Here is a 26891-nt window from a genome sequence, read left to right on the forward strand (position 1 = left end):
TGTTTGTCTTTGTGTGCCCTGTGATTGGTGGCAACTATTTTAGGGTGTACCCGGACTCCTGTTCGAAGATAGCTGGAATAGACTTTAGCACTCACGCAATAGATAGGTGAGGATAAGTGGCTTGGAAAATGGATAAATGTTTGTGTACTGGATTTAAAAACAGACAACTATAAACTGAGGCATGACTTACAACTTTTATCAAGTATTGAATTGTTTTAAAATCTGTCCAAAACTGTAAAAAAGGTATTTCTCAGCAATTTTATCCGCACAACGCAATATTCACTCACATTCTGTGCATCACTTGAGGGCTAAGACTCCTATCCATAGAATTGAGTGACACCCCACGGTTGGATTTATAAATGCGCTCCACCTGAGACTTGAATACCAAACATATGATAGAATAGTGAGTTAATTAAATCTATTCCACTTTAAAATACTGGCGGACACTCGTAATGACCAAAGGGTCGCAAAAGAGAGAACACATTTAAGTTGAGTAGTAGCTTGAACTTGCCAAACGAAGTAATTTGCTACAGATCATTTAGACACCCTTATTAAACACTGTTTATATGATTATTACAAACCTATTAATCATTTTAATGGTGCCCTTATTCTAAAGTTGTAAAAGGTGAATTTTCTCTTAAAGCTGTCAAAAAAATAATGTGGTGGATAAAATTAACTTGATTAAGAAAAACTGCAATAAAATGGGCATTTTTCAGTCACTCCTCTTTGGCATGCAATTTACAGGTGGCTGCAGGTGTCCACCTAAAGTGCTCTGTATAATAGTAAGCCATTAAGGCTTTTAAATAAACTCAAGAGTCTCTTTGGTTTCTTATCTTAGAAAGTTTCATCTGGCTGTCAGGCCTTGGATTAACAAACGTCCAGAAAACCAAAAGCTGAGCCACATCATGGGCATCATTCTGTTGTCGCTGCAGGATGTTTATGTTTTATGTTGCTGCAGAGCCCCTCCAGGTGTCGCACCAGCTCGTCCTCTCTGGGTCTGTACGGTACCACGTAGCTGTCTTCTTCCAGTAGGATGCGGTTTAGTGTATGCTCATAGTTAATGTGTTGGCGCACCATCAATATATATTGCTTCCCCTTCTCCAGGTTGGGGCAGTCACAGACATTGGGGACCCAAAGGAACTCACGGTGCTCAATGCGGAAGCTATTCCGGTAGGTATGGAGGGTTTGGACATCGTAACGCGTCTCCTCTCCTCTGTACAGCTTCCCCAAGACTCTTGCCCGAAAAACTTATGAGAAAAATATGTATTGATATTCAAATTTAAATTGTAAAAAAATTCAAAGAAACTAAAAGCTAAGACTTACTAAAATCCTTCTGGCAATACTGCCTCTTGCGTTCTCGACGACCCTTAACCCTCCGGCATTTCCCACAATGTCCTGCAGGGAAAAACGAGCAGAAATCAGCTCATATGTATGAACAAAATATAAGTTGACCTTTAAGGACAAAGTGTTAAAAAAATAGACCTCACTATCGGAAATAGGGAGATGACTTTGATGCCTCAGAATATCCAGAATACAGACAAGTGGTGTCAAACTCAATTCACCTCGGGGCTACTGTGGGCGCATTTTAGCTGTTTAAATGAGAAATTTTACAAAAAATCTTTTATATTCTTTTACACAAAATAAGATAAGCAAGAAAGCTAGTGTAAACAAGTTGTGTGCAAAACTACTAATAAAACTTTCCATGGCAACACCACCACTCACTCAATGAAAAATGTTTCTCGGCTTGCATCAAGCCTGGTCGATGTCATGTCCCCCGAGAGCCCAGACACCACCGTGATTGGGAGGTTTAAAAGTGCCATTCATATAAAACTTGAGGGCTGCACTGACAAACGTCATAATAAGGTGGGGACCTCAAAATATCATCCTGGGGGCCGCCCGTTTGAGATCACTGATATAGACAAAACATGTGGCCACGTTGCCACAGCTGGAAAGCGTTGGCCTCACAGTTTTGAGAACCCGGGTTCAATCCTGGCCCTGCTTGTGTGGAGTTGGCATGTTCTCCCCATGCCTGTGTGGGTTTTCTCCGGGCACTCCAGTTTCCTCCCACATCCCAAAAACATGGAACGATAATTGGGCACTCTAAATTGGTGTGATTGTGAGTGTGACTGTTTGTCTCTATGTGCCCTGTGATTGGCTGGTAACCAATTCAGAGTATACCCTGCCTCCAACCCGTTGACTGCTGGGATAGGCTCCAGCACTCCTGTGACCCTTGTGAGGATAAGTGGCTAAGAAAGTGGATGGATGGATGGAATTAATCTGTCAAAGCAAAGCAATGCAAAACAAATGTATTTATATTCGGGATGTTCTGATCAAACTCTTTTGAATTCCAATATTGTGGCCTTGAGTTTTGGCCGAGACAGAGCTCGGTCTGACCTGATAACTGCAATAATAAAACATACTTCACTTATTTTGTAGTATTGGATGTTAGTAAAGACTTGATGAAGCAATGTTGCTGTCAAGAGCACACGGCGAGGGAAAGGACCCCAATGCAGGACTCCGAGGCAGGGACATGATTTACGAGATGAGTTTTATTCTGTCAGAGGTCATACACAGGAAGCAGTCCAAAAGGGTTGATGTACAAAAAACACGTAGCAAAAGGCAAGGTCCAAAAATCCAGAAAAGAGGTCCGATAACTACAAGGCTAAACTTCATAAATGAACAAAAACAAGACTTTGACAATAGTGGCACAGAAATACTGTAACGAAGGAGATACATTACAGGACGCTTGCGTACCCACACACAATGATGCAGTGTCCAACACACACAACAAACTGGTGCATAAAAGTGACAATCTCAAGGCTTACATGCCTCGCCTAATTAGCATCCATACGACGCAGGTGTGGGGCTGCTGCTAGAAACAGTTCCTGCCAGGGAAGTGACTTGGCCGCGTCCCTGACTGTTGCTCAAATAGAGAACAACAAATAACAAAAGCAGTTATGATATGGTGATACTCAATATTCTGAACTGTTTATGGTGGGAACAGCATTTGCTTTCTCCATGTGAGGCAATACAGTAACTCTTGTGTACCGACCTCCGCCTGCTCTCCGACCAACCCCGTAAGCTTGACGCCCTTGAGACTGTTGACTGTCTGTGTGATAACCTCTCGTCTTCATAATGCCGCCAAAGAGCTGTGCTGATGTGATAGGTTCTTCTAAAGCAGCCAAGACGAAGAGGAAAAGGAAGGTGATGATGATAAGCGAAAAAGGAAAATGTTTGGATATGATCAAAAATGGCAGAAGTTATGCTTTGTGGTACAATTATGGTGTGAATGAATCAGTGGTCCATTATATTCAGAAAAATATGGTAAATATCTGTAAAACCGCATCAAAAACCTTTAATAAGGAAGCGAAATTTGTGGTGACGGCATGAAATAAGAGGATTGTTCGAAATGGAAGGTATTGTCATGGTGCTGCTAGTCCCAGCCTTGGCTGCGCAGGTCCCCTACACACCTGCGTTGATTAGGAGGCGCACACCTGCACCTCATCGTTGATCATTAACCCCTGTATATGTAGGACCCAGCGGACGGTCTGGCTTTGCCAGATCGGTGCCATCCATGCCTCGTTCCCGCACTTCCTCATTTCCTGATCCTGAACCCTTATGTACCGACCTCTGCCTGTCCTCTGACCAACCGCGTAAGCTTGACGCCCTTGAGACTGCTGCTCTCTCCGACTGATCTCCGGTGTACCGATCCCTGCTTGCCTGCTGACCTGCCTTCTACAGCTGATGTCCTGGTTACCACTGCTCCAGTTGACTGTCTGCCTGATCCCCGACCTTGGAACAAATAAACGCTTTTCCCAAACTGCCTCTGGGTCTCTGGAGTCCTGCATTTGGGTCCTCTCGCACATCGATGGGTCGTGACAGATATATTAGCTTTGTGGACAGCGGATTACACAGAAAAACGGCCTGGTGACGATGATGAAGATGCTGAAGAAAGTGATGACAAACCTCAAGCTGCAAGGAGGGATTCACCCCCGAGAACGAGGCTTTTTCGACATGCATTCTGATCCCCCTATAGTTGGAACTCCCTCCTGTCCCCCTTCTTAAAAAGGGGGACCACCACCCTAGTCTGCTAATCCAGAGGCACTGTCCCCGATGTCAACGTGATGTCGCAGAGGTGTGTCAACCAGGAGAGCCCCACAACATCCAGGAACTCCAGGTGAATCTCATCCACCCCTGGGGTCCTGGCACCAAGGAGCTTCTTAACCACCTCACTGTCCTCAACCGCAGAGATTGGACAACTTGCCTTGCAGAACCCAGACTCTGCTTAGTCATGGGAAGGCCTGTGGGTAGAATTGAGGACGTTGTCGAAGTATTTCCCCCACCAACTCACAACGTCCAGAGTCAAGGTCAGCATTGCCCTATCCTCATCCCACAATGTTGACGGTTCCCTCTCTGAAATGCCAGAAGGTAGACTATAATTTCCTAGAAGCCGTTTGGAAGTCTTTCTCCATGGCTTCACCGAACTCTGTTTTGCCAGCCGGTACCCACAACTGCTTCAGGAGTCCCACCAGCAAAAAATGCTCGAGATGACTCCTCCTTCGGTTTGACGGAATCCTTCACCATTGGTGTCCGCCAACGGGTTCGGGGATTGCTGCCATGACAGGCAGCGACCACCTTACGGACATAGATCTGGTCTGCGGCCACAGCAATAGAGATGTGGAACATGGTCAACTCAGATTTAATGTCCCCCGTCTTGCCCTGAACATGAGGAAAGCTCTTTCAGAGACGAGATTTGAAACACCTTCTGACAGGGGATTGTACCAGACTTTTTTCAACGCACAGGCGCTGAGTCTGGAGACAACAAGTTTACCTAGACCTGCTCGGCACCTCTCATCGTAGGCAACCCAAGAGTGGAACAAAGTCCAACCCCTCTCAAGAGGACTAGTACCACAGCCCAAGCTATGTTTCGAGGTGAGCCTGACTATATCTAGTCGGAAGTTCTCGACCTCACACACCAGCTCAGGCTCCTTCTTTGACATATACATGATATTCTATGTGCCTAGAGCCAGGTTCTTTAGCCGGGGATCTTATCACCAAGGTCCTTCCCTGTGGCCACCGCCCAGCTTACACTTCACCTGACCCCTATCCCTGGATTTTACAGACTGCCATTTGTACTCACATTCACACCTATGGGCAATCTTTCAATGAACCAACCATACATATTTTTGGGATGGGAAGGAAAATGGAGTAGCTGGAGAAAACCCGCCCACTATGACTGGCCTTGGAGTTGTGCATTTGAGTCCCACCTCTTGTCCTTTCTTGTGACAGAACAAACAAGCGAGACATGGACTCACCAGACTCAGACACGGTACTCAAAGCACTTCAAACACAGGGACAACGCATCGCATAGCTGGAGTAACAGTTTGACTCTATGGTGAGACAAGTGGAAAATTATGTCAATGGGTCTCAAACTCGGGAAATAGCTGGGTAACTCACTGTTAGAGTTATCGTTAATGTATTTATTATGGACTTGCAACAAAACCAAAGTATCATCCTTGCTTCGAAGAGTCTTGTTCACAGGACGAGCTCCTACACACAGATGCAACAGTATCTTCCTACAAGTGGCCAAGGACAACTCCTAACTAACAACTCATAACCAAAGAATGTGCTAAATCATCATCGTACGATGTGCCACATCATCACTAAATTGTACCTTTGTTCATTTCATCTGCTCACCCCTCCTTTTGACCTTGTGTGTTTTCTAATAAAAAATATGAGTATGTGAGAGGCTGGTTCGGAACGTGTTTGGAGACTCTAACTGGCCTGTCTCTCACGTCCTCCTGATCAGAAGACGACTTCTTGTCCGTTATTTGTGCAACTATTGCAGCAAGTTAGGTGATAAACCTAACATTTTCTTGGTCCTTCGAGCCGGATTCCAAGATACCCGAGGATCCCAGCTTCAGAGTTGACCTCCAGGAAGACCGTGGCCACGGCAACACAGACCCGTTAAGGGACTCGTCCTTGAACTCTCTAACTGGAATCTGAGAGTTGACGGAAATCCAACTGACAAGAAGACGTCTTGGTAAGAACAATTTTCTTACGAGGAGTGATTGTTGACGCGAAATTTGCACGAAGGTGCGTCAGTCTACACGAACGTAACGTGAAGGAAGTACAGTTAAATTCGTAACGAGGGCGGACTCGTCTGTATACATTACAGTTAAAATCCGTGTAACATCTTGTCTCATTATATCAGACTCTTGCTTTGTTTTTTGGACCTTGCCTTTTGCCTCACATTTTGTCATCTGTTGAACTGGATTAAACTTCCCTCTAAACTACGTCTGGCCTTGGAGTCAGGCATTTGGGCCCTATCCCTTGTCTTTGCTCCTTATTATTTATGTCCCACATTTCATAAACACAGCAACTCAATGTTCTTTTCATTATTAAAAGCATTTAAAAATGAAGAGAAAAATAAAAGATATCTAAAAAGCATCTACGGACAAAGGCAAAAAACATACAGTGGCACGACAGACATCAGACATCAGTGAAGTCCATCAAATACTAGCATTCCGACAGGCACACACACAGTTTCCTGCCAGTGTAATTTTAAGGTCTCAAAATATTGCTGAAATCTTACTTTTTCTACTTAGGATATAACTGTAGTATGATGACAAGAACGCCACAAGATGTTTTTGATTCAAATAACTTAAGTTGTTGTGGGTTGAGAAAGTTTTTGTGTTGTAAGTGGGTGAAAGAATGTGATCTACATACTTCCAGGCGTGGGTTGAGGCAGCAGGTTTCTGTGTTTCTCCTCTCGTTCCAGGCGAGGCAAAATGGGATGATGGAAAGGGTTCCGTGGTGGCTTCAGTGGCCTTAGAACTGTTGAGCATAAAAGACATCAACTTGTCTCAGACAGTCACTACAAAGGTCATCACACTTCTCGGTTATATTTGTTTCAATTTCCCCTTGGAGGATTACATTCTTAAATATCTTTTCAAAGTCAGTATACCTGTACATACATACAGTGCTTTACCCATTTATTAGACCACCTTTGATTAAAATTATGAATGATGATTAAGCACCTATTAGACTACCTGTTATTAGAAACATGAAAGATAAAGTACTTTAATGCTGACTGTCAATTATAGTGACCTCTCGATTTACTATTCTGGACATTAGGATTTTCAAACTGCCAGCTCACAGTTCTTCTCTGGTAAATCGGAATGAATCAAGCAGAACATTCAAACCATTTTTCTGCTCAGCATGTGTAGGAATAATTGTGAATATAATTATCATACATCTGCTTCCAATAAAGGAATGCTCTGCTCAAGATAACGTGGCAGCCACCTAGCACAAGATAGCAAGAACAAAAACATCTCATCATCAGAACTGTTAGAACCAGGAGCACCTGCTGCCTGTTAAAGAAATGATGACCACACATGTACTCAGCAATCTTCCACACACATGCACACACACATGAACAAACAAGTGCACTTTGTTTCGAACTATGTTTTGCTTTCCGTCTCCTTTTGTAACATCCATGTAAATAAGGGCGTCTTGAAACTAAATAAATAGAGATGCTGAGGAGAGGATAATGAGAGAGTGCAGTGGTGAATTTCACAAGAGAGTTCCTCTCCTCTCTCCTTGTGAGACTTGAACTGATGTCTTTGCTTCCTTTTTGTCCAATTTAATGAATTTATAATTGGTAAACCTGACATTTACTTGGTCCTTCAAGCCGGATCTCAAGATACCTGAGGTTTCCAGGGGTTGAATTGACGTCCATGGCCATGGCACTTGAGACCCTTTCCTGGACCGGGCCTCGACTTTGCGTCTGGAGGCTGAGCGATGACGAGAAGCCGAAGGAAGTAAAGACATCTCTGGTGAGTAGGAAACTCACACACTCATGAGGAATGGGTGAATGCGTGTCTGGGTGACTGCGGCAGAACCAAACCTCGAGAATACTAGTCCCCATCGAGTAGACAAATTAGTCTATAAAACTGAGAAAAGGGCAACGTGTGTCCTGTACGTACTTGAGCTCCGTGAAACGTGTGCATGTATAAAAGTGTGAATGGAGGTTCGCAACCTCATTTGAACAAGAAATTGAGTGACAACTGTTTGAGGATGCAGAGGTAAGATTTCTCCGCCACTTATGGTAGAAGTTTGAAAATGACCACAAACAGAAAGTAATTGTCACCCTGTTCAGGGGGAAGTCAGTATAGTCACCCTAGGTGAACCACTGACTCCAACAGGGGGAAAACAAATAGCAAAATAGTTGATACAGAACATCTGAAAAAAATAATGTGTAAGGACTAGAAGTTTGTAGAAAGCCAATGCCCTACTAAAATAAAACATCTAAATTTGTGGATAACACATTATGGCTTTGCTGGCCAGCTCAACACACACATAAAATATATATAGTTAACCTGGAGGATAAAATAAGAGAGAAACACACACACAAAAACTGGACTCAAGATGATGTGAAAACGGCCATAAAAGGTATCACATCTCATAAACTTGATGTAACAAAATCCGTCCAGGGAAGGGAAGACTTGAGAAAATCTTACCACTGAAATGGTGTGGAAGTACAACAAATTTGGATGACAGTACTTTCTAAGTACTAAGTACTTTCTCACAGGAGCAGGGAGTTCAAGGGTTAACACAGCACACTTCTGCTAGATTTAGACAAAAAACAATGTTTCTGCCATTCGAAGAGAAAAATAAAACAACAATGAACCATTTGAAGAATATAGAATTGGAATGACTGCATGTTTTAAAGCAAACAGTGGCATTCCTGAAGATCACACTTCAGGCAGTGTGTATCAAGAGCCGTTTGAAAAAATGCTTTTCATGCGAATTCAAATAATCCTACAAAACAATGGATTGAAAAACATTGGGTTGAGAAACCGACTGGCAGCCTGTAACAATACGTTAACCAAGCACTACACGCAGAAAGAGTGCTACAAAATGAGCAAAAGGATGTTGACACCTTTCTGACAGAGGAAGGAGAAATCTATGGAGCTTTATGTGAAACATTTAACAATCGTGGCAGCAGATGAGGAAGAGGCAGGGGAAGAGTAATGGGGAGGGGATGCAAATTTGATCAAAAAGAAATTTGCTGGTGTTGTGGAGAAAAAGGTCAGATTTCACGTGACTGCCCTAAAAACAAAACACCGACCACCGCAAACTGGAGCAGCAATCTCCCCATTAAAAATGTCACAATGAATGCTCTTAAAATGCAACTTTTTAATCTGCCCCAAACGTTTGTTGGGAAAAGATGGCTTGCTAAAACTAGGACTGGGCTTAATTCCCTCTCTGACAGGAAATATAGAAGTAAAAACAAAAAAAGGAATTACTGGGAGGACAGTTAAATATCTAACAAAATAGGAACCCAGCACTCTATTATTAAAGCTTAGATATTCCAAACAAACCTCCCACAAGAACAGGAGATCTCTTGCTGGAAACAGCTTGAGACATAATTGTACAACCACAAAAAGACGTGGGAAGTGACTCATTGCATGTGACTATGTAGTATAAGATACTGTAAACTTATAACAGCCCACACCAGCCAAAATCATGATTGATTATTTGTACTCTGATGGCATATCAGTCGTGGTGGCAGCAACAAGACTGACATTACACGGGAATGGACACCACCACACACGTCCTTGCACAAACAAACTTAACAGGAGTGGAAGAGTTTGGGAAAATTTGTATTGGTAGCACAAAATGTTCCCGATTGGACAGAAAAAGAACCAGATTTGGATTAGGACAACTGAACTATACAGACAATACCTTATTGGACAGTGTTAAACAATCTGAGACCAAATGCTGCTGTATTCACAGAAGAATCAAAATCTAGACAGATAATACTGGAAAAAAAGAGGAATGGTGACAACTACAGGGAAAACAGTGGCACATGCAGAGCTAATACAAAATTTGCTCATTGCAGTTCAATTACTAAAAGAAATAGCCAAGTAAACGTGCAGTACACACATCAAATATAGACAAAGTATCATTAGGAAATTGATTTACAGATAAAACAGCAAAAGAAGTAGCAGCCAAAACCTTTATGGGATTACCTGACCATGCAACAAATGAAGACATACTTTCAGATGATGTTTTAAACAACATGAAACAACAAAGCTTGCCAGCAGAACGAAAAATGCGGAAAAATTAAGGTGCTACATTACAAAATGGGATTTATGGCAGCACAGATACAAAACCCATTCCACCAAAAAATATTTTTAAGTGGGCGGCAATATTGAGCATTGGGAAGTCTCAGGTCTCAACAGTGGGAATGGTAGGCTTGGTACAAAGTCATTTCATCACCATGGATTTAACTTGTATGCAAACATTTTTTTGTAGGGCTTGTTTGACCTGTACTCGAGATAATCCACAAGGGAATGTGCATCCAAAACGTGGTCAGTTTCCTCAGGCGACACATCTATCCATCCCTCCATCCATTTTCTCACAAGGGTCGCGGGAGTGCTGGAGCATATCCCAGCTGTCAACGGGCAGAGGCAGGGTACACCCTGAACTGGTTGCCAGCCCATCACAGGGCACATGGAGACAAACAGCCATAGTCACAATAACACTTAGTGGCAATTTAGAGTGTCCAATTAATTTGGCATGTTTTTGCGATGTGGGAGGAAATCGGAGTGCCGGAAAAAACCCACGCAGGCATGGGGAGAACATGCAAACTCCACAGAGACGGGGCCGGAATCGAATCGAACCAAGCCATCCACACATATCCGTTTCAGAAAATACACATGGATTTCATTGAACTAAACAAAAGTGAGGGAAAAGAATAGTTTAGTCATCATCGATGCTCTTTCAAAATGGGTAGAAATATTCCCAGCTAAACAACCTGATGCACTAATTGTAGCTGAAGCATTATGCAAAGACATCATACCAATGGAACACACTTTGTAAACTCAGTGGTCGACAAAATAGGACTCATGTTCCACATTAAATTGAAACACCACTATTCTTACTATCCACAAAGTGAGAGAATGAATAGTACAATTAAGAACAGACTGAAGAAATGCATGGAAGAAACATAGACCGTGGACACAATGGATAGATTTGGTCAAATTATACATACTTTACAAGCATGACACATTTCATCCCATTCAAAAAACTGTTTGGGAAACGATACAAATTACCTTTATTTTCCACACAATGAGAGATAGACGAATGATGAAGAAAAAAAAAACACAAGTGGGTCCCTTTCAGGAGTTATTAACAACCTCAAACAACTTTAAAAATGGCAAAAAGGGATACTTGAGTTCATTTGTCGATTGTAAGAAGGTTATTGATTGTGAAACCATTGTTCACAATAAAAACTAATTAGTTTTTATTGGCCACTTGTAAGACAGCTGTTCTCATTCCCACTGCCAAGGTCGCTGTAGTCCGGTTACACAGGGGGTAGTGGTATTTAGAATGCTTCCACGTCAACCTGGTGAAGAAGACAAACCGACCGAGGCATTTAGGGGAGTGAGACTGCTGTCATAATGACGACTGAACACATAAGTTTTCCTGTGGGTGTTGGTTGAAAACGCTATGCCTTATTTTAATTTTTCTGTTCAAGTGGTATTTGTGGAAACCACCCAAGGTCCAAGAAAAACAAATTGGATAACTACATACAAAAAACTGAATTTGAGTTCATCAAAATGACACGGTAGATCCGTAAAAATGTAAAACCACATTCTTGTGACAATAATCAGGCCATGAGAATTACAAGTGTTACAATATGTTTACCTGCAAATGGAACTCGGGCTTATGTGTCTTCCAAAAATTCTATATTCCATACAGACTTGTGCAGGTCACTAACTACAACAACTTGGGTTTGAACCAGTTTTCAGGCTAAAGGGATTGACTGCTTATTTAAAAACTAAATTAGATGTAGAAAATAATGTCAAATCACGGCAGGCATTTCCAGAGAAAATATTAATTGGCTCATAATAGTAAAACAAGCAGCAAAAACTTGCTCAAAAGATTATGTTGTTTGCCCGGGTCCACAGATAATACAAGGGCTATTACTTGATAATGAATACAAAAAAATAAAATAAAAAGAGAGAGGGATTCTGTGTATCCATGAACTTCTTTTAAAAAACAAAATGACTCAGTTAATCAGTTAAGCACGATTTTAATTCCTTGGCCGAGTCAAATTTTAACACTCAAACAAAGGGACTCTACAAGAAATAAAGTATAGATCAAATAAATGGTTTCCGACAAATAATGTACGAGACTCCAGGTGGAACACCCTGGTCACTGACAAAAGTAACAGATGGAACCCTCCTGGGGAACATCATCATATTCCCGGCATCACAAACACCTAATGACTTTGCTTTAGACAAAAATAGGCCTTACAATACAGGTAAATTTGAGTAAAGGTTAAATTATTCCCCCGGCTTTTAAGCCTTCTACCGCATCTTTCTGGGGATTCCATCCATGGGCTTATGCTGAGGGAAACCCCCATTTTCTTCTCACCATTACCAGTTTAATGCTACCCTAAACCCGATTGCCATACAAAAGAGTCCGTATACTATGGAGGGCGTTTAAGTATTTTAACCGAAAAAGCGTGAGGAACATTTTTTTTTTTTTTTTTTTTACAAATAGGAAACAACTGGTCGTTATTAATGTAGAATGCACCTAACAGGGTAAACTATAATTTCATCATGTGCATGGGCCCTAGGCCACAACTAGATGTCATTCCATCAGAAATCCCAACACAGTGTACCCCGAAGGTAATGACTAAAACAGCTCCTAACACCACTTGTCAGAAATGGAATAGTGTTTATTCAATAACTAAGGCAGTAAATGATAAACTGATATTTTCTACTCATGTTGCATTGACTAACATCTCCTGTGTTCGCTTTACAGGGACAGGTGTTAAGGTCGGAAGACTCAAGAAAACATGGTGTCATGATATCCATCGGCAAACTGCCCCACTGCTCCCACACAGTGATGTGTTGTGGTGGTGTGTTGGTCAAAAAGTGTATAACACACTGATAAATGCACCAGGAATGTGTGCACTGGTATCACTGCTCTTATCTGTGACTGTGTTTCCATCCACAGCAGAGGATATACAATTGGCCGCATCCATCTTTGGACCTCCCCTCGGTTTCTCCCAAAGGCAAAGGTCGTCTTAGAAAGATGGAGATCCGACATACATTGATGCAATTGGCATCCCACGAGGCGTACCAGATGAGTATAAGTAGGCTAACCAGGTTGCTGCAGGATGAGAATCTATCTTGTTATGGATAACCCCGAAGACAGAATCAACTACATACATTGCAATGTACAGAAACTACATAACTATACAGAAGCAGGTTTTATTGCCGTAAGGGAACAACCAGCGGCAACCTCACTCATGGCATTCCAGAACCGCATAGCAGTCGACATGCTCCTGGGCGAGATGGGTGGAATCTGGTCAATGTTCGGTGATCAGTGTTGTTTATTCCAAATATCACAGCACCCGATAGGTCACTCACAAAGGCCATTCAAGGCCTCTGCACCCTGAACCAAAGCTATCATCCTGATCGATTATAACAATAATAATACATAAATATATACATGCTGCTGTATTAACCATTACAGAAACATCAAAATTATCATATTTATTCATGCTGTTAAATTAAGGCAGCTGTGGCATAAACCTTGTACTGGATGGTGTTGTAATGTATGGGTAAAGCAAGGCATGTACTGTACTATAACCATCTGCAGAGGGAATTTCTTGCATCATATCACTCCGTGAAAGCATTATGAAAACCAAAGTACTTGATACACAAACTTATTTAGCAATTAGCAGTCAGTTGTTCTTGCATGTATTCACTGTGCATGTCTGTAGGCTGTGCGTTAATATTTATGTGCTTCCAAATAAGAGTAATAAATATTACAAATCATATGTGGAAGAAAATCTACATTCACAGATTGTATTTGTTTGCCATATTGATCACATGGTCATAAAATCCAAACTCTTATCGACCAACGCCATTTTTTGCAATCTTGAATAGATTGTGACAAAAGGCACAGTGCCTCAAGTGGTTAGCTTTATATAAGTGATCCTGCACACATGTACTGGAAGTTTGTTGTGAGACAGAAAACAGATTTATATTTTGCATTTGAGTATAACCTGTCTATGTGAATGTGTGTACATGTACAGACTGTTGCCCATGTTTTCCCTGATGCTACCTTTAGCCTTAGCATTAGCAATTCATCTGTGTTTCATTTTTGGTGTAGCGGCAAACATTTCAGGCTCAGCACAAAGCAAAACTTTATTAAAAAGTTTAATGAGGACATGAAAAGGACCAGGACCACAAGCCAACCTGGGAAAGGACATTGTTATGGTGCAGCAGTACAAGTACTTAGGAGAACACATTTTTTAAACCTGTCTTTTGCTAAATTGTCTTGCAGAATGGTGGATCTGCATGCCTTTGTGCTGGAACAGTTTTTCTGTGCAACCAGGAAGTTTGAAGCACTCCATCTGTCTCTTTTTATGATTTTTATGTTAATTAAAATTGCAGCCAGACAGAAAATGCTTTTGGGGAACAGAAAGAGGGAAAGAGTGGAGAAGGGATTAAAGCCCTCTTTATACTCCTATGCTCACGTGGTTGACAACACCCGCATTGCCTTCCGTGATGCATTGCCCCGCGCGGCACCTCTCCATAGCTTGCCGCACCTTTTTGATTGATTTTGCAGCAGGATTAAATTTATCATCTGGTCATTTAGGTCCATTTGTTCAAGCAGACAAGTCTCTGACTTGAAGACGAACTGCAGCAAATTTTCAAAACTGAGTTGCTCTCGAGTGTAAAGGCACTTTTTAGTATGTGTGAAATAGCTGCAGATGCTTCAGTGAGCTTGCCGAACATGCAGGTATAAATAGGCCTTAATGCCGAGAACCATAGCAGAACCATAGTGAGACAGTCTAGATATTTGAACACAAATAATTAAACAAAAGTCCTTTGTAGATGGGTAGGTTAGAGTATACCCAGTGAGGACATGCAATAGCCAATACATTAAGATAAGAGGACAAAAAAGTGCAGGACAGGGTGGGTGGAAATGAGTAAGGATAAGATTGACGAGTTGTGTGGTGGGCAGTGGCGTCCCTAGCATAAAAATTTGAGTGGGGCACCAGAGTTCAGGAAGACCTTCCATCCATCCATTTTTGGAGATGCTTATCCTCACAAGGGTCACAGGAGTGCTTGTGCCTATCCCTGGTCTCATCAGGCTAAGAGGCAGGGTACACCCTGAATTGGTTGCAAGTAAATTGCAGGGTACATAGAGACAGACAACAGTCGCAATCACAATCACACCAAGGGGCAATTTAGAGTCTCCAATTAATGCATGTTTCTGGGATGTGGAAGGAAAGTGGAGTGTCTGGAGAAAGGCCACATAGGTACGGGGAGTATATGAAACTTCATACAGATGGGGCAGAGATTTGAACCTCAGTCCTCAGAACTGTGAGGCCAACGCTCTACAGCTGCGCCACCATGTCCCCACAGGAAAACCTACACATTACACACATTCTATTTCAAATCAAGAAAACACTGTTTTTTTATGCATAGCTTTATAAATTAAGACACACCATCTGGCTTTAAAAGATTCCAAATGAAACTATCACTCAGCAGAGCTGTTTACTTCTTGACTTCACGTCGACCTTTCATTTTGGCAAACTTGTCAGTAACCTGTTTCTCAACGTCCAGTAATCAATGAATGAATTCATTTTCAATGGACAACATAGTTAGTGCATTTAATCTCTGCTGGCCCATTGTATCCGTTTGAAGTACAGTTGTAATTCAGAATGCCTTTTGAGTTTGGAATCCTCTTTACACACAGTCTAAAAAATCCTGCAGAAAACGCCTGTATTCACCGACGCAAGTGATTCATCATGGCCCCGTATGGCAATTTCACATTTACCGCTGAGTTTTAAGCACACAGTATATTAATTATTCCAAGCACATACTTTATTTCCACAGTTTGCTTATTTTGAAGTTCAATGGAACGTTTATGAGCGGAATTCAACTGTGCAGCTATGTTAGCAGTCCCAAGCAAACCCAATTTCTGGGAATTCTCAACATGTGAGCCACTGCTCTCATGTTTGACCAGATGTTCTGAAAGATGATTAAAATTTTGAACTTTGAATCCCATTTAGTCCATGTAGTATCTCCCCTGAAGAACAGGCAAGGAAAGCAAAACAGCAATTTTTTTCAGCACACATCCAAATAACCATGTTTTTCTCTTGAACCATTCGGGGTGGAACGTTGCTTGAACGATGGTAAATTCCAACGGGCTGATGCGGTCCCAAATGTTTAATTTCAAACTTTTGTTCAAGTGGCAAAGTGTTAAATTTAGTCTTTGTTAAATTATTTACATCATTAATATTGATGGGTTGCTTTTATTCATCCTTTAGCTCACAATGAAAACAAAGCTTGCTGCCGCTCTCTGCCAAAACTGAATGTTTATTACGTTTTGACGTGTGTCACACCAATACTGTATTTTAATTGGCTTCTTTTAGCCGTTGGGCCACATAAACTGGGGCCCACAGCTGTCTACTAAGAGCATTTAAGAACAGGCACGCTAGAGTTTTAGTGGCTCATCACTTAAACAAATGCTCACGGGCCGGCCCTATTTGACTCGCAATTCGAGAAATTATGCTTGGCTTTGGCAAAGCCTTTGGATTATGCAAAATGTTTACAACAGCATTGCTTTGGTCATGTAATCGGTATTCATAATTATGGATATTATTATTCATGAGGCAGCACAGTGGCTCAGCTGGTAAAGCGTTGGCCTCACAGTTCTGAGGAGCCGGGTACAATCCTGGCCCCGCCTGTGTGGAGTTTGCATGTTCTCCCCATGCCTGCGTAGGTTTCCTCCAGGCACTACGGTTTCCTCACACATCCCCTAAACACGCAACATTAATTGGACACTCTAAATTGCCCCTGGGTGTGATTGTGAGTGCGGCTGTCATTTGTCTCCATGTGCCCTATGATTGGCTGGCAACGAGTTAAGGGTGTACCCCGCATCCTGCCCACTGACAGCTGGGATAGGCTCCGGCACTCCCCGCAACCTTTGTGAGGATAAGCGGCAAAGAAAATCAATGGATATTATTTATGATAAAATATTATTTATAGATTATTACACTTTAGGCCTCATGGTGGCGTAGCTGTAAACCATTAGCCTCACAGTTCTGCGGTTCGGGGTTCAATCCCACTGTGGAGTTTGCATGTTCTGCCCGTGCCTGCATTGGTTTTCTCCGAGAACTCCAATTTCCTTCCACATCCCAAAAAACATGCAACATTAATTAGACATTCTAAATTGCCCCTAGGTGTGATTGTGAATGCAACCATTGCCTGTCTCCATGTGCCCTGCGATTGGATGGCAACCAGTTCAGTGTGTACCCTGCCTCCTGCCCCTTGGCAGCTGGGATAGGCTCCAGCACTCCTGTAACTCTTTGATGAGTGGCTAAGAAAATGGATGGATGGATGGATGGATGAATATTACTCTTGAAAGAGAAGACAATTATTTTGACCCTGCATAGTGCTCAGCCAGCACCACCTGGCCCCACTTCGCCCAAGTGAGACGTCACAGGTGGTGTGATTCTTTTTTAGTGTCTAAACACATTGTAAGAACCTGTGAGTTATGTTAGCATAATGTGTGTTGTTGTTGTTGTCAGTGATCCCAGCACAAATAATTAAAACCTAAAGTTTGTCTCTTGAACTCATTAGAGAATGAACCCTATATCACATGCATGTTAGGCTACTGGTGAATGGGGTTGCTGAGCCAGCACAAAGAGGAAGGGTGAGCACTCCATGCATGCCCCCGCCACCTGCCAAGTTAGCGAGGCTGTCCACAGCGGGTGACTCCACCAGGGGGACACCACCAACCCCGAGGACACCTGGAGGTCCCAAGCCCGACTGAAGTGCCTTGACCGGTCCCAAAGGGAGGGGCACAAGCACTGGACCACCGACTCGCCACTGTCCAACCAGCAATCTGCTTTTCCAGCTGAGCCACCATGCCACCTATTATTATTATTATGATTGTTATTATTCTATACGCAAGGAAAGATATAAGTGTAATAGGGTTGTTCTGTTACCTTGTTCAAGGGCATATTGACAGTTGTCAGGAAGCAGAGCTGCATCATCACTCCAACAATTCTGTATTTTTGTACAAACTGTAACCCTTTCAAAGTCCTTATAGAGAAGTTCCTTCTGCCTCCCCAATAGTAGTGTATTCTAATAAGTACTTTACCTGTACAGAGGTACTGTACATTAATAATATCTCAGTGTTATTAAAAAAATGTACTACCCTGAAAAGGTGATTCAGCTTCAACGTGGTTGTTTGCCCGACCAAAATGTTTGTATGAGAATGTACTTAGTGATGAGTAAAGTATATGAGGCTTACACCAGTAGGGACAGGTGCTCACTACGGGAGGCCACGTAGGGGTGATTGTGGCGGTTGTGGTTGTAATGGTGGGTTGCTTCCAGGGCAGGTAGCTGGCACTTTGGTGAGCCTGACGCAGTGAGCTTCTCCGCCCATGGTGAAGGTTGTACTGGTCTGGTGGTAACCAGTACTCATACTCAATTCCTGGGTTTCTGTCTGTGGCAAGAACCTATACACACAACAATTACATAAAAAGATAAAGACTAGATAAGTCCAAGCTTCAGTATCTTTAGTGTTTATGGTTTTCTTTTATGGTGCTGCAGGCAGAAGAATCAATTTTCTGAGGCACTTATCCTCGCAAGGGTCACAGGAGTGTTGCATCCTTTCCTAGTTATCCTCGGGAAGGAGGCGAAGTACACTGAGAACTGGTTCAATACATTTTCTCTCCCGCTTAATCTCATTGGGGCTGCATGTGCGCTGGTGCATATGTCACCATACAATGGGCAAGATGCTGGGTATACCCTGAAATGGTTGCCAATAAACTGCAGGGCACATATAAACAACCATTCGCACTCACAGTCAGACCGATGGGCAATTCAGAGTCTTCAATTAACCTACATAAATGCTTTTGGAAAGTGTGAGGAAACACACAAAGAACATGGAAACTTCTCACAGGCCAGGCTGGATTCATCACGGGTCCGCACAACAGTGAGGCAGATGAGCCAACCAAACAACAGTGTGTCATGACCAGAACCCAATGCTGAACCCAAAGTGCATGACTCACGAGACCATATACAGTTCGGGAAGTGTATTTATTCAGTCCAAGGTTGGTACACAGGCAAGCAGTCCAAACAAGCAGCAGGGTTAGGGTCATCAACGAGGCAGGGTGCAGTACACAGAGCATCAAGGACATGGACATGGAGTTGCGGGAAAGTGACATGAGAGTACATTGATCTGGCAAGGACCAGACCACATGCGTGGCAATATATCCGGGCTGTAATTAATGAAAGAAGAGGCAGGTGGACGCATCTGCTCATTGGAACCGGTGATCACCAGGTCGAGGATGGACACGCCCATGATACAGTGCTGCTCAAGACATTATTCAACTATTCAAACATTTATTTAGCACTGACATTTTACCTAATCTTTTTCTTGTGTCTTGATGTTGTGCACACTATGTAAAGAAAATGTGTCAAACTGGTGGTCCAGGGGCTAGAATTAAGCCGTCTCATTGGTAATTGCGTTTTGTGTAAAAGACATTGTGAGACATTTGCTAGCCCTTTTGTTTCCAATCACCCTTTGAAAATAAATAACAGTTGAAAAATGTTTTTATAGGCTTCTGATTTCAAAATTGGCTAATCACTGAGTTGTCTGTACCATATTTAACTAGATGAGGTAATCTTTCATTTATTTGGGTTCACAGTCATAGCAGCTCTCCAAGGGAAGTTATGATGTAGGGGAAGTTATGATGTAGCCTGTAGTTTGACACCGCTGATAATAGGGGTGCTCCGATCAATTTTTTATGCTACTGATTCCATTACTGATAACCCTTGGATGAGATCTTTCAAACGCTATCGACATGATCAAATACGTCAATTTATTGATTGTGAGTGTTATTCTCTATAAAATCTGACATTTTAGGATTTGCTTTGCAGCTCTTGGATGTTTTACGTGTTAAATTTTTTTCATGTTCTTTTATGTTACAGTGACAAAAATAAGTATTTGAACAGGACTGGGTCAATAATCTTGTTCATGTTCTGAAGAATCATTAACGTTCTGAACTGTTGTTAATAAAGACTGAGAAGACTGGATTAATTGTTCTATTTTTAGGTACTTGAAACATTTTGGTGGAATACTTTATCTCCAGCGCCCCCTGGAACAATTGAGTTTAAGATTTTTTTTTTTTTTTTTTACATATTGTGTGATATGAGGTAAAACTGTGTGACCTACAGTGTCCAAGCTATTTAGGGCATCTCACCATTAGATGTAAGTCTTCCTGGGTAGGTCCCGGGACCTCAAAGCTCTCCCAGGTGTCAGCTGACCGCCGGTACACAAGTTTGGTCCCTGCTATATTGTACTCGCCGGGGACATTGATCTTCCAGTTTCCGTTGATAACAAACTGGGAGCGACCATTCTGCAGAGCTATAAAGGGAAGACGATAAAGTTAGTCAAACCTATCTGGTTTAATATGACACAGGTTCTTGTCACATTCCAACATTCCTTGTTTCCACATTACTGACCCATTGGAAGCTTAGACCAGGAGTCGGGAACCTATGGCTCGTGAGCCATGCCTGACTCTTTGGTGATTGCATATGGCTCGCGGAGCACTCATGACGACAAACTGTACTTGTGATTTCTGTCGTGCAGTGAACGTTTGTTTTAGAAGGGTTGCGTAGTTTATTGTGGGAGGCAATACAAATAACGCCGGAGACAGTTTGGCCTAGTGGATTTGCCGTAGTTATTGTGTGGTAGTCTATGTCCAGAGGTGCAGAAGTGTCTAACGCTGATCTTGCCAGAATAACTAATAATGGAAACGCTTTTGACAAAGGTCGGTCAAAGAAAAAAATATGAGGAGTACCGAAGTTTTCAACAAGAACGGACAGCCTTTGTGGAGAGGGAGGGTTCTGCTGTGTATTGAAATTAACAGATGGGGAGTATGTCAAAGTATTCATACTCGACATTGCCAATAAAGATTTTGCCAACTTCGCATAAAGCCAAGATAATCAAACGAATAAAAGACATGCCTTTGTCGGCAAGAACTGTTCTCCATCGTACCAGCATGATGGCAAATCAAATCGAATTATGGTCACGATGAACGGATGGACAATGCCTACGTGAAGCCTAATCTGGCGATGTATGAACTCCAAAGCCATCAGCAAAACCGTGCAGCACTACATGTCGCATTCATGGTAAGAAGTACTTTTGTCATCATTGGTGAGCAACAGCATAAAAATGTTATTTAAAAATATTTCAGAGACTTGTTGTACTCTAAAAGTGTTGATCTTACATAATTGCGCAAATACACTTTAAAATACTGTGTGGCTGTTTTGAAATCATATTTTAAAATATTTGAGCTTTGTGGCTCTCTCAGTCGAAAAGGTTCCCGACCTTGAGCTTTGACCCTGCTTTGACTTTAGACCTTGCCTTCTGCCTCACGTTTTTGGATACTTTTGCCTTTTTAGAACTGCCTGCCTGTGTACCGACCTCTGTCTATGATTAAAATTATGTTCTTTAACTTCTCCTTGTATTTGGAGTTGTGCATTTTGCGTCATATCCCTTGTTGTGTCCCTAACAAAAACATAGGAAAGGTGAGTCTGAATTTCATTAAGAACCCCATGTTCTTCCTCTATGCTCTGTATCAAGAAATTCAGCATTCTTTAACTGGTTATGATGCAGACTTACTAAGCTCTCGTCTTGTTAGGTCAACCAGCCTTAGAACCTTTGAGGTCAAACGACATCACAACTCCTAAGCTGCAGATGGCAGGGTTTTTTTCGGAAAGATTACTCACTGCACCCAAACGCTCATACTGACATTTCCTTTTTTTCACATTTTTGATGCTATGAATTATGACCTTATTTTAGGGATTTTGGAATTACATAACCCCCATATTGACTGGTCCTCTGGGCACGTTATGTCATGGGGCAGCACTTCACCCGGACCCGTTTGAAGCCATGTCTCTCGGGAAATTCCACAAACCCCATCTGGGGATCTTGACTTGACTCAAGTGTCCACCTTCCACCCCACAGACATTGTGACTGTTGTATTGACTGGCTGCCTGCAGCCACACCTCTATGAGGGAGGGTGTTCTCTCTTTCAGGACACGAATGTAAAGCCCACTACTGGTGCTTTAGTTAGCAAGACAGTCTGGGCAATGTAGAGTAAAGACAAGCGAGACATGCTGCTTATGTTTACTCTCGATAATAATGGCAAAAGTAAAAACTAAGTAAATGCTGTTGCTTTAAGATGCCATGAATGTCGGAATATATAAATAATAGAAGAAAAAGTGGTGAAACTGGATGAGATTTTCTCTTTTTCAAGTGAGAGAGGTCTGGTCTGGAGCCAAAGTAGAAAATGCAGGATGAGATCGTGTGTAATGTTAAAATTTCACCTTGGCACGGCCTGATTGAGGATGGAAGCACAGACAGTGCAGTTGTTACGTGTGTGTATATGTTTATTCTTAATTCTCTTTATTTTACTTTCGTACTTTATTAAGTTATTATCATGCGGCTCTTTTGTGATGTGGGGTTCTGGAATGATCGAGGATTGCCTATTTAAGAAAGAGAAGGACTTTCAACGGAGCTTCTTACGACCACTGCAGTACACAAGCACACAGACACCACACTGCCTTCTGCTTAACATCTGTTGGGCATTTCTGGATCATTCGCCAACTTGGACATTTGCTGGAACTAACATTCGCAGATTTGGAACATTCGTGACACTTTGATGACTATTCGTTGTTTGGCTAGACAAAGCTTCTGTTTTGTGTTAGTTTGTTATTGTTTTGTTTTGTATTGTTGTGTGTGATTAAATTGTCTTAAACGCAATACAACTTCTTTGTTATATTTTACTGGTTTGAGCAAGGGGATTTATTCTGAATTCACACATAACAAAAAGTGGGGGTTGGTCCGGGATGGAATTCATTTGACATTTGAGACATCTTTCTAAAAAGCCCGTGTTAATTTTTTTGCATATTTGCAACTTAAACTGTGAAGCCAGCAAAATGGGGTTTAAACTTGAGCACGATACAGTAATCTCTCTCTATTTCGCAGATCACCTATCGCGGATTCAGTGCATCGTGTTTTTTTCTCACCCCAACCCCCCAAAAAAAGACAGGTTATCTCAGAGTACGTAATATTTCACTTTAAAAAGTGATATACTTTTGTCGCAGTCGCTCCATAAAACTTTAGCCATTTCATTTCAATTACTGCCGCTGCAGATAATCATGACTTTTGGGTTAATGTTATCTGTTTCTAACTTAAAAAACTAATTTTTTACCACTGTTATGATTGTTTTCATTATTTTTTTGTGTTTGTTTTTTCCCCCCCACCAAATACGATCCCTCATGGTGGAAAACTAAATCCCTTGGAGTCAGGAGTTTCCCCACAGTTTAGATTTTTGAAAACCTAAAGGATTAAGGTTAGGTCAATTCCACAAAAGTGGAGATAACCAGTCATTTTCATTCAATAAAGAATTCACAGACTGCATGTATAGCTACAAAATTTTTTTCCTGATTTTTACACATCACATGATTCAACAAACAGGAAGCCCGGAGACACATAAGTGCACAGATCAACACACACATATACTGTATTTGGAGGAGCGATTTATAGTTGCTTGCTCAAGGACAGCAACAGATGGGTAGAGTGGTACACTGATGCATTCAGGGGTGCGATCAGAGATTAGGGTGTTAGAATCCATCTATCCATCATCTGAGTCACTTATCCTCACCACAGTCGTGGGAGTCCTGGAGCCTGTCCTGGCTGGGTACACCCTGAACTTGTTGAACAGCCTATTGCAGGGGATTTAAGACACACTACTTTTGTAAGAATATGAACATCCGTCCATCCATCCATTCATTTTCTTAGCCGCTTATCCTCACCAGGGTGGCAGGATTGCTGGATTTTGTGAATTTGACTTCAGATCTGGTTTCTGACACCATCAAAGTGGGTGTTCTTGACTCTCTTCCAGTTCCAGGTGTTCATTTGTTGACCGCTAACGATCTTATGGGGCTCAAGTTGGTGCCGATCTATTGTCACTGTTTCTCCGGAGTGTTCACTCATTACAGAGATGTTGGAGTGTTACTTCCAAGGTATTTTTCCGTCTTGTGCAGTATCTTGTTCGAAAGACATTTCTTCCAAGACTTCTTTGCCGAATGATTCCATTTGTGATTTGTCAGATACATTTATGGTTAATTCTTTTGCCTCTGAGGCTAATGACTTATCATCAAAGGGGAGTAACTCTTCAGGTCTTACTGATAAGTCTGACAATTTGTTGAGTGGTGAACACAGTTTGTCTAGAAAGCAGCTTATTAGTGCACAGAGTGATGAAGATGAGCTGCAGAAGTATGCAACTGTTGGTATTGTTTATTTTAAAGAGGCTAGTAAGGATCCAGTTTGTTATTACAACCACGATGGTGTTTTGATGAGGAAGTATAGGTCACCCGATATTCCTACAGAGGATGAATGGATATTACATCATCAAATTGTGGTTCCAAAAGTTTTCCGAGATCATATACTTTCTTTGGCACATGAAAGTCGCGTGGTAGGTCATCTGGGGGTGAAACAAAACAAAACAAGGGCAGACTTCGATGGTTTGGACATGTTCAGAGGCGAGAGAGTAAGTATTTTGGTAGATGAGTGATGAGGATGGGGCTGCCAGACAAAAGAGCGAGAGGAAGACTAAAGAAAAGGTTGATGGATGTGGTGAGGGACAACATGAGGGCAGTTGGTTTTAGAGAGGAAGATGTTGTGTGAGGACATGAGGACAGTGGCTGTTTAAGAGGAAGATGCACGAGATAGGTTTAGATAGAAAAAGATGACACGCCATGGTGACCCCTAACAGGACAAGCTGAAAGGAAAAGAAGAAGAAGAAGTATGCGAGCCACTAAAGCATCCGAAAGAGCAATGGCTCAGTCACAATCCTGAGATCAACCTTTTAGACTATATTTCTACCTTTCAGAACAGGCTTTTGAAAGCTTCTGAGTTGACCTGACAAAATCTAAACACTTCTCAAGCCAAAATGAAACAAAATTATGACAAAAAAATCAAACGAATGAAGTTTCATTCCTGGTGAAAAAGTGCTAGTCTTACTTCCCATTCCTTGCCATCCAATCGGAGCTCGATATCAGGGTCCATATCTGATAAACAAAAAGGTTAGCGACACTCACTGTATTATCCTGACTCCTGGCCGTTGTAAATACAAAAGGTTATGTCATGTGAACATGATTCAGAAATATCATGACAGTGTAGAAACCAAGCAGGTATTGTTACAACAATCTCCTCAATCACTGATTGTTCAGTTGGTCATGATGCAAATGTCAATGACAATGTTGAAGATGTTGTTAGTAATGTAAAGTTTGATGATTTGAATGATAATCCTTCACCAAAGTTGTGCAATTCTAATTTCTTAGCGCACTTTGATAAGAAATTGACACATTTTTCAGCTGAACAGAAAGCTGAAATGTCACATCTGATTTTTGAGTTTTCTCAGCTATATCCTGATGTGCCTGTCCACACATGCCTGGTTAGTCATGATATAGATGTGGGTGATGCTGTGCCTGTGAAACAACACCCATATCGAATGAATCCTGCAAAGAGTGACATGTTGTGGAAGGAGGTGCAGTACATGCTGGACAAGGACATTATTGAACCCAGTGACAGTCCGTTTAGTTCACCGAGTGTACTAGTGCCTAAGAGTGGTGGTGGTGGTTGTGCTGCTGCACGAACATGAAAACTCACTGCACTGTCACGAACTGACTCCTACCATCTGCCGAGAGTGGATGATTGCATTGATCACGTCTGTCGAGCTACGTCCGTGAGTAGGTTTGACCTTCTGTAGGGCTTCTGGCAGGTGCTGCTCAGAGACCATGCTAAGAAGATTCATGCATTTGCGACATGACGGACTGTATCAATGCTAAGTGGCTTATAGAATACCCCAGCAACGTTCCAAAGGCTCATCAACAACGGGTCTGGAAGGTGTCAAAGCCTACATCAATGATGTCATCATTTACGCCAAGGAATGGGACATTCACCTGAAGAGGATTTGGGAGTTCTTCGACAGAATGTTGGCAGGGAAACTGACTGTCAATCTTGCGAAGTGCGAGTTTTGAAAGGCTCAAGTTGAATTCTTGGGACATGATGTAGGCCACGGCCCTGCTACAACCAGTTGGTGCTAAGGTGGAAGCTATTGCACGTTTCCCAGTTACTTCCCAGTTATTTTCCTTTTGTACTTTATTATGTTATTGTGATGTGGATTTTTTGTGATGCGGAGTTCTGAAATGTTCCAGGAAAGCCTATTTAAAGATTTACCGACATGTAAAGCATGATTTTTTTAATGTTTTTAATTTAAAAAAGGCAACTGGAATGGACCCATCCATTTTTTTCAGCACACATCATGATGTTGTCATATATGGATTTTTGCATCTCCCTGCATGAAAATCCTCTCGAGGCATTTGTTGTGGAGAAGAAGCAGGAAGTGACTTTTTTTCCAGACGCCCACACTAGTGGGTTTGTGTGTTTATACCAGTTTTACAGGCAGGAAAGTAACTGTTTCTTCCTGGATGTTAGCCAAAATGCCATCTTGTTGTATTGCGGGATATTGCTCGAACATGTTTCCGAAAGACCCGGTTCGTTGTGAAAAATACATTGCACAGGTGCAAAGGACGAGAGCTTTGTGGGTTCTAAATTTCTGGTAGGTGTGTGAAGAGCTATTAAAAAAAAATAATAGTTGTGGGGGACTAATTTTTCTCAAAGTTTATAGTATATGATACCTGTGAATTTAGAATAAATCCCCCTGGTCAAACCGGCACCATATAACAAAGTACTTGTAT

General features: G+C 41.9%; 1 protein-coding gene across 4 annotated transcripts in view; it reads right to left on the bottom strand.

Annotated features, from left to right (window-relative positions):
* Positions 1-185: 185 nt before the first annotated feature.
* adamtsl5 (ADAMTS like 5) overlaps positions 186-26891 on the bottom strand; it is a 79894-nt gene continuing 53188 nt past the window's right edge. For all 4 annotated transcript variants that reach the window (XM_061815752.1, XM_061815753.1, XM_061815751.1 and 1 more), the window contains 5 exons: positions 20321-20484; positions 18364-18571; positions 6730-6837; positions 1324-1395; positions 186-1247 (listed from right to left, as the gene is read on the bottom strand). In XM_061815752.1, coding sequence (XP_061671736.1) covers positions 913-1247; positions 1324-1395; positions 6730-6837; positions 18364-18571; positions 20321-20484 — 887 coding nt within the window. In that variant the 3' untranslated portion in view covers positions 186-912. The remainder of the gene's footprint in view (positions 1248-1323; positions 1396-6729; positions 6838-18363; positions 18572-20320; positions 20485-26891) is intronic.

Source organism: Syngnathoides biaculeatus, chromosome 3 (genome assembly GCF_019802595.1).
Source record: "Syngnathoides biaculeatus isolate LvHL_M chromosome 3, ASM1980259v1, whole genome shotgun sequence".
Classification (NCBI taxonomy): domain Eukaryota; kingdom Metazoa; phylum Chordata; class Actinopteri; order Syngnathiformes; family Syngnathidae; genus Syngnathoides; species Syngnathoides biaculeatus.